This window comes from Rana temporaria, chromosome 3, assembly GCF_905171775.1.
Source record: "Rana temporaria chromosome 3, aRanTem1.1, whole genome shotgun sequence".
Taxonomy (NCBI): domain Eukaryota; kingdom Metazoa; phylum Chordata; class Amphibia; order Anura; family Ranidae; genus Rana; species Rana temporaria.
In genome coordinates this window covers 482,128,619-482,140,640 of record NC_053491.1, presented here as the reverse complement: position 1 = coordinate 482,140,640, position 12,022 = coordinate 482,128,619, and the positions used below count along the sequence as shown (strand labels likewise).

The window sequence follows — 12,022 nt, the reverse complement described above, 5'->3', positions numbered from 1 at the left end:
CTGGCTTAAGGGAGGAAGGACTGGAGTGAAGCACGGGGCGCTGAGGACACACAGTGGCCAGAAAGAATACTACAGTCTTCAGAAGATTGTGGTTTAGCCTAGGAATAGGCTGGTTTTCTTTTCCATCTCATAGTCTTTTCTTTGGCAATACTACTCAGGGGGATAGAATGTTTTTTCTTGCCTAGATTGAAAAAAAAAAAAAAAAGAAGAAAAGTTTTTCTTTGAAAAAAAAAAAAAAAAAAAGGTGTCATCTAGGGTAGAGGAAACATTTTTTATTCCCCAAACAGGTGTTTGGGCATTTAACTATTATAAGTCCCAGGTACCAATAAGTAGCAGGTGTACCTCGGTATTGTACCATGGCATCAAGATCAGAGGGTACAAAAGGTGGGGATTCCCCCGCAGAATCTGAGGTCTCGGATAGAGCTATGCCGCTGCTTTCCCCACAGGGAGCCTTTGGGCCATCGGGGTCTGGGGCTAGAGCTGACGCGAGTCAACCCAACCCTAAGGTGGTCACGGAGGAGGTGTTACTCGCCTCTTTAAATGAGATGCGGAGAAGCATGGGAGAAATGATAGCCGCAGCCATGCGGGGTAGTAAGCGGAATAGATCTCCGTCACCCGTGCGCGGACCCTCGGAAGAGGAGGTCCTTTCCTCTGGGGAATTGGACCTCTTGGACAGAGACCAAGTAGGTTCAGGGATCGAAGATCCGGATACAGAGGAGTCTGGGGCAGTCTCCCTGAGGGAGAGCTGGTGGATTCAGGGCTTGACGGACTTGGTCCATAAGGCATTCAACCTGCCTGTACCAGATCTCCAGGTATCGACGGTTTCAGCTTTGGGCTCACTGAGGGCGCCTCAAAGCAGTGCTGTGTTTCCGATCCATCCTCTATTGGAGGAAGTCTTGTTCCAAGAGTGGAACAAACCAGACAAGGTTTTCTTTCCACCTAAGAAATTTTCTGTCTTATATCCTATGGAAGAAAAGTTTTCCAAGAGATGGGCTTCTCCTGCAGTAGACGCAGCCATCTCATGTGTTAACAAATCGTTAACATGTCCTGTAGAAAACGTACAGGTTTTCAAAGATCCAGTTGATAGACGCTTGGAAGCCCTACTTAAGAACTCCTTCACTTCTGCAGGGGCAGTAGTACAGCCAGCCGTGGCTGCGATTGGAGTCGCTCAAGCTTTATCGGATCAATTTAAGCAAATGCTTGAACTTATTCCTGCCGAGCAGGCAGAAGAATTTTCGGATGTCCCTAAGGCCATATGTTTTACGGTAGACGCAATCAAGGATTCTATCCAACAAGCGTCACGTTTATCATTATCCCTTATCCATATGAGAAGACTCTTATGGTTAAAAAGCTGGGAGGCTGAGCCCCCATGCAAGAAGCTCCTGGCAGGGTTTCCCTTCCATGGAGGACGGCTCTTCGGAGAGGACTTAGATAAATACATTCAGACCATTTCAAGCGGCAAGAGTACTCTCTTGCCAACTAAGAAGAGGGTTCAGGGACCTGCGTTTAAACGACAGTCCTCCCCTGGGCAGGGGCCCTCTAATGCCAAGCAGTATCGACGGCCTCCTGCAAGAACAAACTTCGGCTTCAACAGCAGATCACAAGGACAGGCTGTTAGGGGCAAGAGGCAGTGGTTTCGCAAGCCAGCAAAACCAGCCCCCAAGTCTACCTCATGAAGGGGCGCCCCCACCCACGAAGGTGGGGGGAAGGCTGCGACTCTTTTCGGAGATTTGGGAAGCCAGCATTCCCGACGAGTGGGTACGGTCTTCCGTGGCCACAGGCTACAAGCTAGAATTCCTAAGGTTTCCTCCTCCTCATTTCCAGGAGTCGAGGATTCCAAACGATCTGGAGAAAGGAGCCGCATTAAGGTCGGCTCTAGATCATCTACTTTCCCAGGAAGTAATAGTAGAGGTACCAGTCCTGGAACAGGGGCTGGGTTTCTACTCCAACCTATTCATCATCCTAAAGCCCAATGGAGATGTCAGGCCAATTTTGGACCTAAAGATGGTAAATGCATACTTAAAAGTCCGCTCATTTCGGATGGAATCCGTGCGGTCAGCAGCTGCCACACTCCAAAAAGACGACTTCATGGCGTCCATAGACATAAAGGATGCCTACCTTCATGTTCCAATTTATCAACCACATCAAAGATATCTACGCTTTATGGTGGCTTCGCGTCATTTCCAATTCGTGGCGCTTCCCTTCGGGTTGGCTACGGCCCCCCGGGTGTTCACGAAGGTTCTAGCTCCAATCCTAGCCAAGCTAAGGATCCAAGGGGTCACGATCCTAGCATACCTGGACGACCTCCTAGTCATAGACCACTCGTCTCCCGGCTTGGAACGAGCAGTGGCCCTCACGGTCCAATACCTCGAGAGGTTCGGCTGGGTCCTAAATCGAGAAAAGTCAGCATTCCAGCCCACAAGGCAGTTGGAATATCTCGGCATGAGATTAGACACGGAACAACAAGGGGTGTTCCTACCTCTGAGGAAGGTCAAAGCCATCAAGGAATTAATCCTACTGGTTCTAAGCAAGAAAGAACCGACTATTCGCCTATGTATGAGATTACTAGGCAAGATGGTGGCTACTTTCGAGGCAGTGCCATACGCCCAGAGCCACACTCGCATCCTGCAGGCAGCCATCCTGTCAGCATGGAGCAGAAGGCCACAGGCCTTGGATATCCCGTTGCCTCTCTCATCAAGAGTCCGGCAAAGTCTGTGTTGGTGGTTAGACCCTCAGAATCTACTGAAGGGAAAATCTTTCAGCCCAGTGGCTTGGAAGATAGTGACCACAGACGCCAGCCTGACGGGCTGGGGAGCGATTGTGGATGGTTCCACTCGCCAAGGTATTTGGGCAAAGCCAGAGAAGCTTTTACCCATCAACATCTTGGAGCTCAGAGCTGTTCGACTAGCCCTCAGGGCTTGGACGTCGAAATTGCAGGGGCTCCCGGTGAGAATTCAATCAGACAATGCCACGGCAGTGGCATACATAAATCACCAAGGGGGGACCAGGAGTCAGGCCGCTCAGAGAGAAGTGAGCTTGATTCTCCTATGGGCAGAGGCTCATGTGCCCTGCATATCGGCAATATTCATTCCCGGAGTGGACAACTTTCAGGCGGACTTCTTAAGCCGCCAGACTCTATGGCCGGGGGAATGGTCTCTGCATCCACAAGTCTTTCAAGCACTCTGCCAAAGATGGGGAGTGCCGGACGTGGATATCATGGCATCAAGACTCAACAAGAAGCTAGACAGGTTCATGTCCCGCTCAAGGGATCCGATGGCCTGCGGAACCGATGCTCTGGTTTGCCCTTGGCATCAGTTCAAGCTTCTTTATGCGTTTCCCCCGCTCCAGTTACTACCCCGCCTGCTGCGCAGGATCCGGGTGGAGCACATACCAGTTATCCTGGTAGCTCCAGCATGGCCCAGAAGGGCTTGGTACTCACTAATCCTAAGGATGGTAGTGGGAAACCCTTGGACTCTGCCTCTAAGGCCAGACCTGCTATCGCAAGGTCCGATCCTCCACCCTGCCTTACGGCATCTAAATTTGACGGCCTGGAAGCTGAATCCTTGATTCTCAGGGGTAGAGGTCTGTCTCAGAAAGTAATCTCTACCCTAATCAGAGCCAGGAAACCGGTCTCTAGGGTGATTTATCACAGGGTCTGGAAGGCCTATATAGGCTGGTGCGAGTCCAAGCTATGGCTTCCTCGCAAGTTCACCATAGATAGAGTTTTAAGTTTTCTCCAGCTAGGAGTGGATAAAGGATTGGCATTAAGCACAATCAAAGGACAGATTTCTGCCCTGTCAGTGTGGTTTCAGCGGCCGCTGGCCACCCACTCGCTGGTTAAGACCTTCCTTCAAGGGGTCTTACGTATTAAACCTCCAGTTAAATCCCCGCTTTGTCCGTGGGATTTAAATCTTGTTCTGTCGAGTTTACAGAAACAACCGTTTGAGCCGTTGGCTGAAGTTCCTTTGGTTCTACTGACAAGGAAGTTGGTGTTTTTGGTTGCCATAGTTTCCGCAAGAAGAGTTTCGGAACTGGCAGCCTTATCCTGTAAGGAACCATATCTTATATTTCATAAGGACAAGGTCGTTCTCCGCCCTCATCCTTCCTTCTTACCGAAGGTCATATCCAGTTTTCATTTGAACCAGGATTTGGTATTACCATCCTTCTTCCCTAAACCTACTTCCAGAAAGGAAAGGTTGCTGCATACCTTGGATATTGTCAGGGCCATGAAGGCCTATCTTAAAGCTACAGAGAAGATCCGGAAAACAGATGTGCTGTTTATTCTACCGGATGGGCCCAAGAAGGGGCAGGCAGCTGCAAAGTCCACCATTTCTAGGTGGATTAAGCAATTGATCACTCAGGCCTACGGCTTGAAAGGGTTGCCTCCTCCAGTATCATTAAGGGCTCATTCTACTAGAGCCATGGGCGCCTCCTGGGCAGCACACCACCAGATCTCTATGGCTCAAGTTTGCAAGGCGGCAACCTGGTCTTCTGTCCACACATTTACAAAATTCTACAAGTTGGACGTAAGAAGGAATACTGATACTGCCTTCGGGCAGGCAGTGCTACAGGCTGCAGTTTGAGACCCTCGGATTCCGGGGGCTCCTCTTTTTTTTTTTGAGTTAAATTTAAAATTTAAGATTATTTTTCTCAAATAAGTTGGATTTATTATGATTTGAGTATATCTCTAAATTAAATCCTTTTGTCTTGGAGATGTTCTCCCTCCCCTCATTGTAAGCATTGCTTTGGGACATCCCATATAGTAATGAATGCCGCTCTGTGTCCCGTGATGTAACGATAAAGAAAAAGAGATTTTTAATACAGCTTACCTGTAAAATCTTTTTCTTGGAGTACATCACGGGACACAGAGCTCCCACCCCTCTTTTGAGGACCATTTTGGGAGGCATACTGCTTGCTACAAAACTGAGGTACTCCTCCTATGGGAGGGGGTTATATAGGGAGGGGCATTTCCTGTTTGAAGATTGCCAGTGTCTACACCTGAAGGTACTCCATATAACCCATATAGTAATGAATGCCGCTCTGTGTCCCGTGATGTACTCCAAGAAAAAGATTTTACAGGTAAGCTGTATTAAAAATCTCTTTTTTTTCACATTTTCTGGCTGGACTTGAATGACCATTCACAAATCACGTTTGGGGGTTTGCTCAATGATATTGTTGCTTACTCTATTTCACTATATGTTGAATTGTTGCATTCCGTTATAGGTGTACATTGAGATCACATTCACCTCAATGATTATATATATTTTCACATATTTATATATTTTACATTTTTTCTAGTCGCTGATCTATGCGATTTTTCTGGTTGCGCAATTTTTTTTACTTTTTTTCACTTTTTTACTTTTAGTTTATTATTCGAACTAACTTATAATTGCAGCACCTTGTCATATTTATATGTCACTTCTTGCTTGCACCCCCCAATAGGAACAAGCATTTCAGGTTTTTGTGCACCTTTGTGGCACTAACACACACCCTTATTGGGGATAGCGCAGATCAACTCCATTTACACATTCTCACCACCTGCAAGGGGCCGTGGAGGGAGCCGTGGAAAGAACGCTGCAGGGAGCCATGGAAGGAAGGCTGCAAGGAAGACCAGAAAGTGATTCCCTGGCTTCAAGCTGATCTGCCAGAAAAATTAGGTTGTTGTAGTACCACAGCTTGGGGTCATGTATGACATCTGCTGCTGCTTTTGGTTTCTGGGATTTGGGGAGCACATTGTGACCCAAATTAGAGGGACTCCTCATGTTATTGATTTTGTTGGTCATCATGGTGGAATGTGGCTTTGGGCTTCAAAGTCTGCATATATTTGGCTGATTGGTCAATTGTTGCCCTTCATGTTTAATTTTTTTGTTCCAGAATAAATGGAGATTTAATTTAAGTTAAATACTTGTCTATTGTGTTTTTATGGTGAATAGCCATCAAACATTACAGAAATAAAATGTGTAATTAACAAAGGACAAAACCTCCTTGAGGGGGGAGGGGGAAATTGTGGTGATAACTTGATAAAAAAAAAAAAGAGGAAATAAAAAAAAAAAAAATGTGGAGTACAAAAAAAATATTCTGAGATCTGGCTTTTAAAAAAAAAATGGATTATTCATGAGATCACAAGCCAAAAATAAAAGAAGTCAGTATGGGAGAACTCTGTCTAAATACCATCAGCAAAACAACGTCTTTATTCTAGCAATAGAACGAAGAAAAAAATGCGCTGCAATAAATGAGGCACTAATTTTAAGAATGTAGAATGTGCCATCTCCATAACGAATGCGAGTTTTACCAGAAAGAGCGCTCCCGTCCCCTAATTTAGTCTAAGCATGCGTGGATTTTTAGCCGCTGGTTGCGCCTACTAACGATCGTTTTTTTTCACCTCGGTTAGGAATCCATCTATTAAAATTAACCACTTCCCGACCGCCGCATGTATATGTACGTCCACAGAATGGCACGTACAGGCAAATGGGCGTACAGGTACGTCCTTGCCTTTCTGCGGGTCGGGGGTCTGATCGGGACCCCCCCCCCCCGCTACATGCGGCAGTCGGATTCCCGCGGGGAGCGATCCGGGACGACGGCGCGGCTATTCGTTTTTATAGCTGCTCTGTCGCGATCGCTCCCGGAGCTGAAGAACGGGAAGAGCCGTATGTAAAAACGGCTTCCCCGTGCTTCACTATGGCGGCTGCATCGATCGAGTGATCCATTTTATAGGGAGACTCGATCGATGACGTCAGTCCTACAGCCACACCCCTCTACAGTTGTAAACACACACTAGGTGAACCCTAACTCCTACAGCACCCCCTGTGGTTAACTCCCAAACTGCAACTGTCATTTTCACAATAAACAATGCAATTTAAATGCATTTTTTGCTGTGAAAATGACAATGGTCCCAAAAATGTGTCAAAATTGTCCGAAGTGTCCGCCATAATGCCGCAGTCACGAAAAAAATCGCTGATCGCCGCCATTAGTAGTAAAAAAAAAAAATAATAATAAAACGATCCCCTATTTTGTAAACGCTATAAATTTTGCGCAAACCAATCGATAAATGCTTATTGCGATTTTTTTTTTACCAAAAATAGGTAGAAGAATACGTATCGGCCTAAACTGAGGAAAACAAAATTTTATATATGTTTTTGGGGGATATTTATTACAGCAAAATGTAAAAAATATTGCATTTTTTTCAAAATTGTCGCTCTATTTTTGTTTATAGCGCAAAAAATAAAAACCGCAGAGGTGATCAAATACCACCAAAAGAAAGCTCTATTTGTGGGGAAAAAAGGACGCCAATTTTGTCACGTCGCACAACCGCGCAATTGTCTGTTAAAGCGACGCAGTGCTTAATTGTAAAAACCCCTTGGGTCATTTAGCAGCATATTGGTCCGGGGCTTAAGTGGTTAAAACAAGTTGGCTTTTTTTTAACCGATGGCGCCCACACACGATCGGTTTGGACTGATGAAAACGGTCCATCAGACCATTCTCATCGGTTTAACCGATCGTGTGTACGCGGCCTTTGAGTTTTATATATACCTTTCTGATGCTATGCGTTCCTATGCTATGAATGTATCTGCATAAGTATAAACCCTTCTCTTATTTGGTGTTGAATGAACTGATATCATATGCTGACACTGTTTTATGAAATTGTGTATACAAGTTTCTATCTATCCGTTTTCTATAAATACATTTTTATAGATCTTTTACATTAACTGCCTGTGCCACCAAAAGTCCAATTTATTAGTCCAGGGCTTAAGTGGTTAAAGAAAAATCAGTGATGGTGTGATTCTATGGTATGGACAGCCTTGTCACATGACATCCTTGGTTATTATGGTGCTGGTGGCCAGCTACATGCGAATGTATGACACTGATTCAGGACAGGCAGCATTGTCATTTGTAGGAGCTCCCGCCTCTTACTCCTGCTGTCTGTTACAATGGCTGGCAACTTGTCTCACCATCCCAGCCACCATTTTTCTCTGCTGACTGTGCTGTCCACTCCCCTGCAGAGAGCTGTGCACCTATTAGGTACAGGCTTCATGTAAGAGAGCAGAACATACTAACTGGTGAAGACATGGAGTGGAGTGAGGATAGTCTTCTCATATGGACAAGCTTGGAGAATGGTTCTACTTTTTATCTACTATTATCTCCATCCCTTACTTCACCCTCTGTCCTGGGAGGGGGGGGGGGGGACAAATTAGAATTGGAAATTAGATGCTAAGGGGAATGAAAGTGGAAGAAGGTTGAGAGCCACTGCACTATTTTAATAACATGACACAGTGCCATTGCAACAGCAGTAATACATATAATATGTGGGAGCAACTAGTAACAATTGTATTGATGGAATAATTAGTACTTTTCTTTTTATAGGACGAGGCGAACAATGAGTTTTTCCTGGAGAATGTTAGAATTTACATACTGGAAGAAGAAGAAGGTAATACAACAAATACATCTTCATACTGTCAGGATATTTTAGCAGCAAAGTGAAAATGTACTTTAAATGAAATAAGGGAACTACACTTAGGCCTCGTACACACGATAGGTTAACCAGAGGACAACGGTCTGATGGACCATTTTCATCGGTCCAAACCGATCGCGTGTGGGCCCCATAGGTTATTTAACCATAGGTTAAAAAAAAGACAACTTGCTTTAAATTTAACCTATGGATTCCTAACCAATGGGAAAAAACGATCGTTAGTAGGCACAACCATCGGTTAAAAATCCACGCATGATCACAATCAAGTTGACGCATGCTTGGAAGCATTGAACTTCATTTTTTTTAAGCACGTCGTTGTGTTTTACGTCACCGTGTACTGACACGATCGGTTTTTGGACCGATGGTGTGTAGGCACGACGGACCATCAGTCAGCTTCATAGGTTAACCTATGACAACGGTCCATCAGACCGTTCTCATCGGATGGACTGATCGCGTGTACAAGAAAGGGAGTGTAGAGTGTAGTCCAAAGTACCACAAGTACAGCCACAGGGATTTAGTATTTTTTTAATATGTTTTCTTTATATGTGTCTTGTATGTATTACACCATTTACACATATACCCGTTTGGGTTTGTTTAAATTATGGGTAGGATTACATTATACGAATATCGAGCACATGCATATATTTTTACATATTTTTCTTTTTATATATATATTTTAAATATAATAAATATATATATACTGGTATATATCTCTATCTCATCGATTTCACTACATGTGGTCCATTCAATTCGATTTAATCTAATGGATTTATTTGATTTATTTCGTTTAACAACGGGCCACGGTCTGCATCTTAAACATTGATCACTATTATATATATATCTACATATATACACAATGGGGCTGATTTACTATTATCAGTGCGCTGCGCTGGTTCATGCCTTAATTAGTGCGCCGGGTGAAGCCTTAATTAGGCGCATGAACCAGCGTAGCAGCCGGCGCATCGCAAGTAATATGTAAAGCCGCCGCCGAACTCCCTATAGAAGTCTATGGGAGAAATCAAACGTGTTCATATTAAAGGCTATTATGCAAGTTTTGTCCTAAAAAGTGTTTGGGGACCTGAGTCCTGCCCCAGGGGACATGTATCAATGCTTTTTTTATTTTTTAAAACGGACGTTTTTTCGGGAGCAGTGAAATTAATAATGCTTAAAGTGAAACAATAAAAGTGAAATATTCCTTTAAATTTCGTACCTGGGGGGGGGGGGTTGAAATGTCATCATGTGAAATAGCGCATTTTTCCTGCACTTAGAATTGTCTCTGCACAAAATGACATTCAGAAGGGAAAAAAGGCATTTAAAATTCACTTGCGGCTATAATGAATTGTCGGCTCCCAGCAATTCTGACAGGATTCATTCATAAAAAAAAAAAAAAATGCGTGGGGGTTCCCCCAATTTCAATTACCAGGCCATTCAGGTCTGGTATGGATATTAAGGGGAACCCCGCCGTAAAAAAAAAAAGACGTGAGGTTCCCCCCAAATATCCATACCAGGCCCTTCAGGTCTGATGTGGATTTTAAGGGGAACTCCACCCCAAATAAAAAAAAAATGGCGTGGAGTCCCCCCAAAAATCCACACCAGACCCTTATCCGAGCACGTTAAGTGTGCGCCCCCCCCCCCCTCCTGAACCGTACCAAGCCACATGCTCTCAACATGGGGAGGATGTCCCCATGTTGATGGGGACAAGGGCCTCATCCCCACAACCCTTGCCCGGTGGTTGTGGGGGTCTGCGGGCAGGGGGCTTATCAGAATCTGGAAGACCCCTTTAACAAAGGGGACCCCAGATCCCGGCCCCCCCCATGTGAATTGGTAATGGGGTACATTGTACCTCTACCATTTCACAAAAAAAAACTGACAAAAGTGTTAAATGACAGTAGCCGGTTTTTTGACAAATCTTTTATTAATATCTTCTTTTCTTCTCCTTCTTTCATTCGGGTTTTTTCCTCCATCTTCCTCTGCTTCTTTCTTGGGACTTCTTGTCCGCATCTTGCCCGGCGTCTTCTCCCATCTTCTTCTCCTTCTGTCGGCCTTCTCGTCCCCCATCTTGCTTCTTCTTCCTCTGCTTCTTTCTTGGGTCTTCTCATCCGCATCTTGCCCGGCGTCTTCTCCCATCTTCTTCTCCTTCCGTCGGCCTTCTCGTCCACATCTTCTTTTTCTTTCCCGGACACTGCGCTTGAAATTGAATTCACTGCCGTGTGCCGCTCCTGGGACCCCGCCCCCCTCTGACGCCACAAGTAAACTCATTAGAAAGTCATGTGCGTCAGAGGGGGGCGGGGTCACAGAGCGTCACACGGTGGGGAATTCTATTTCAAGCGCGCCGTCCGGAGAAGAAGAAGCCGCCGCACTATGCGGACGAGCTTCCAATTGAATTCCCCGCCGTGTGACGCTCATGTCACCCCGCCCCCCTCTGACGCACAACCACACGCGGACTTTCATATGAGTTTACCTGTGGCGTCAGAGGGGTGCGGGGTCATAGGAGCAGCACACGGCGGGGACTTCAATTTCAAGCGCAGCGTCCAGAACAAACAAGAAGATGCTGGACGAGTAGGCCGACGGAAGGAGAAGAAGATGGAAGAAGACGCCGGTCAAGATGCGGACGAGAAGTCCCAAAAAGAAGCAGAGGAAGATGGAGGAAGAAACCCGAATGAAAAAAGAAAGAAAAGAAGAAGTGCAGAAAAGAATTGTCAAAAATCGGCTACTGTCATTTTTTACATTTTTGTCACTTTTTTTTGGTGAAATGGTAGGGGTACCCCATTACCATTTCACACAGGGGGGGGGGGGGCGGGATCTGGGGGTCCCCTTTGTTAAAGGGGTCTTCCAGATTCTGATAAGCCCCCCGCCCGCAGACCCCCACAAAAAAGGGTTGTGGGGATGAGGCCCTTGTCCCCATCAACATGGGGACATCCTCCCCATGTTGAGGGCATGTGGCCTGGTACGGTTCAGGAGACGGGGGGCCGCACTGTCCCCCCCTCTTTTCTGCGGCCGGCCAGGTTAACGTGCTCGGATAAGGGTCTGGTGTGGATTTTTGGGGGGACTCCACGTCATTTTTTTTAATTTGGGGTGGAGTTCCCCTTAAAATCCACACCAGACCTGAAGGGCCTGGTATGGATACTTGGGGGGACCCCCACATCTTTTTTTTTTTTTTGGACGGCGGGGGTTCCCCTTATTATCCATACCAGACCTGAAGTAATTGCCTGGTAATTGAATTTGGGGGGACCCCCACGTTTTTTTTATTTTTTAGTTTTAATGAGCAATGACTGTATTCTTTATAGCCATTAATACTTTTAAATTACTTTTTTTTTCACTTCAGAAATTACATCTTGTACAGGGACAGTTCTAAGCACAGGAAACATGCGCTTCACAGGCATGTTATACCCCCCTCCCCACCCTGTATGAAATTTGAAGGAATATTTCACTTTTATTGTTTCACTTTAACCACTTTCATACCGCGCCTATTCTGGCACTTCTCTCCTTCATGTAAAAATTATGTTTTGTTCCTGGGAAATTACTCAGGACCCCCAAACATTATATATATATTTT

The 12,022-nt window shown here is 45.5% G+C and overlaps 1 protein-coding gene across 2 annotated transcripts in view; it reads left to right on the top strand.

The window, feature by feature from the left end:
• Positions 1–12,022, top strand: part of LOC120933683 — a 207,750-nt gene that overhangs the window by 57,566 nt on the left and 138,162 nt on the right. For both annotated transcript variants that reach the window (XM_040347023.1, XM_040347022.1), the window contains exon 4: positions 8,362–8,425. In XM_040347023.1, coding sequence (XP_040202957.1) covers positions 8,362–8,425 — 64 coding nt within the window. The remainder of the gene's footprint in view (positions 1–8,361; positions 8,426–12,022) is intronic.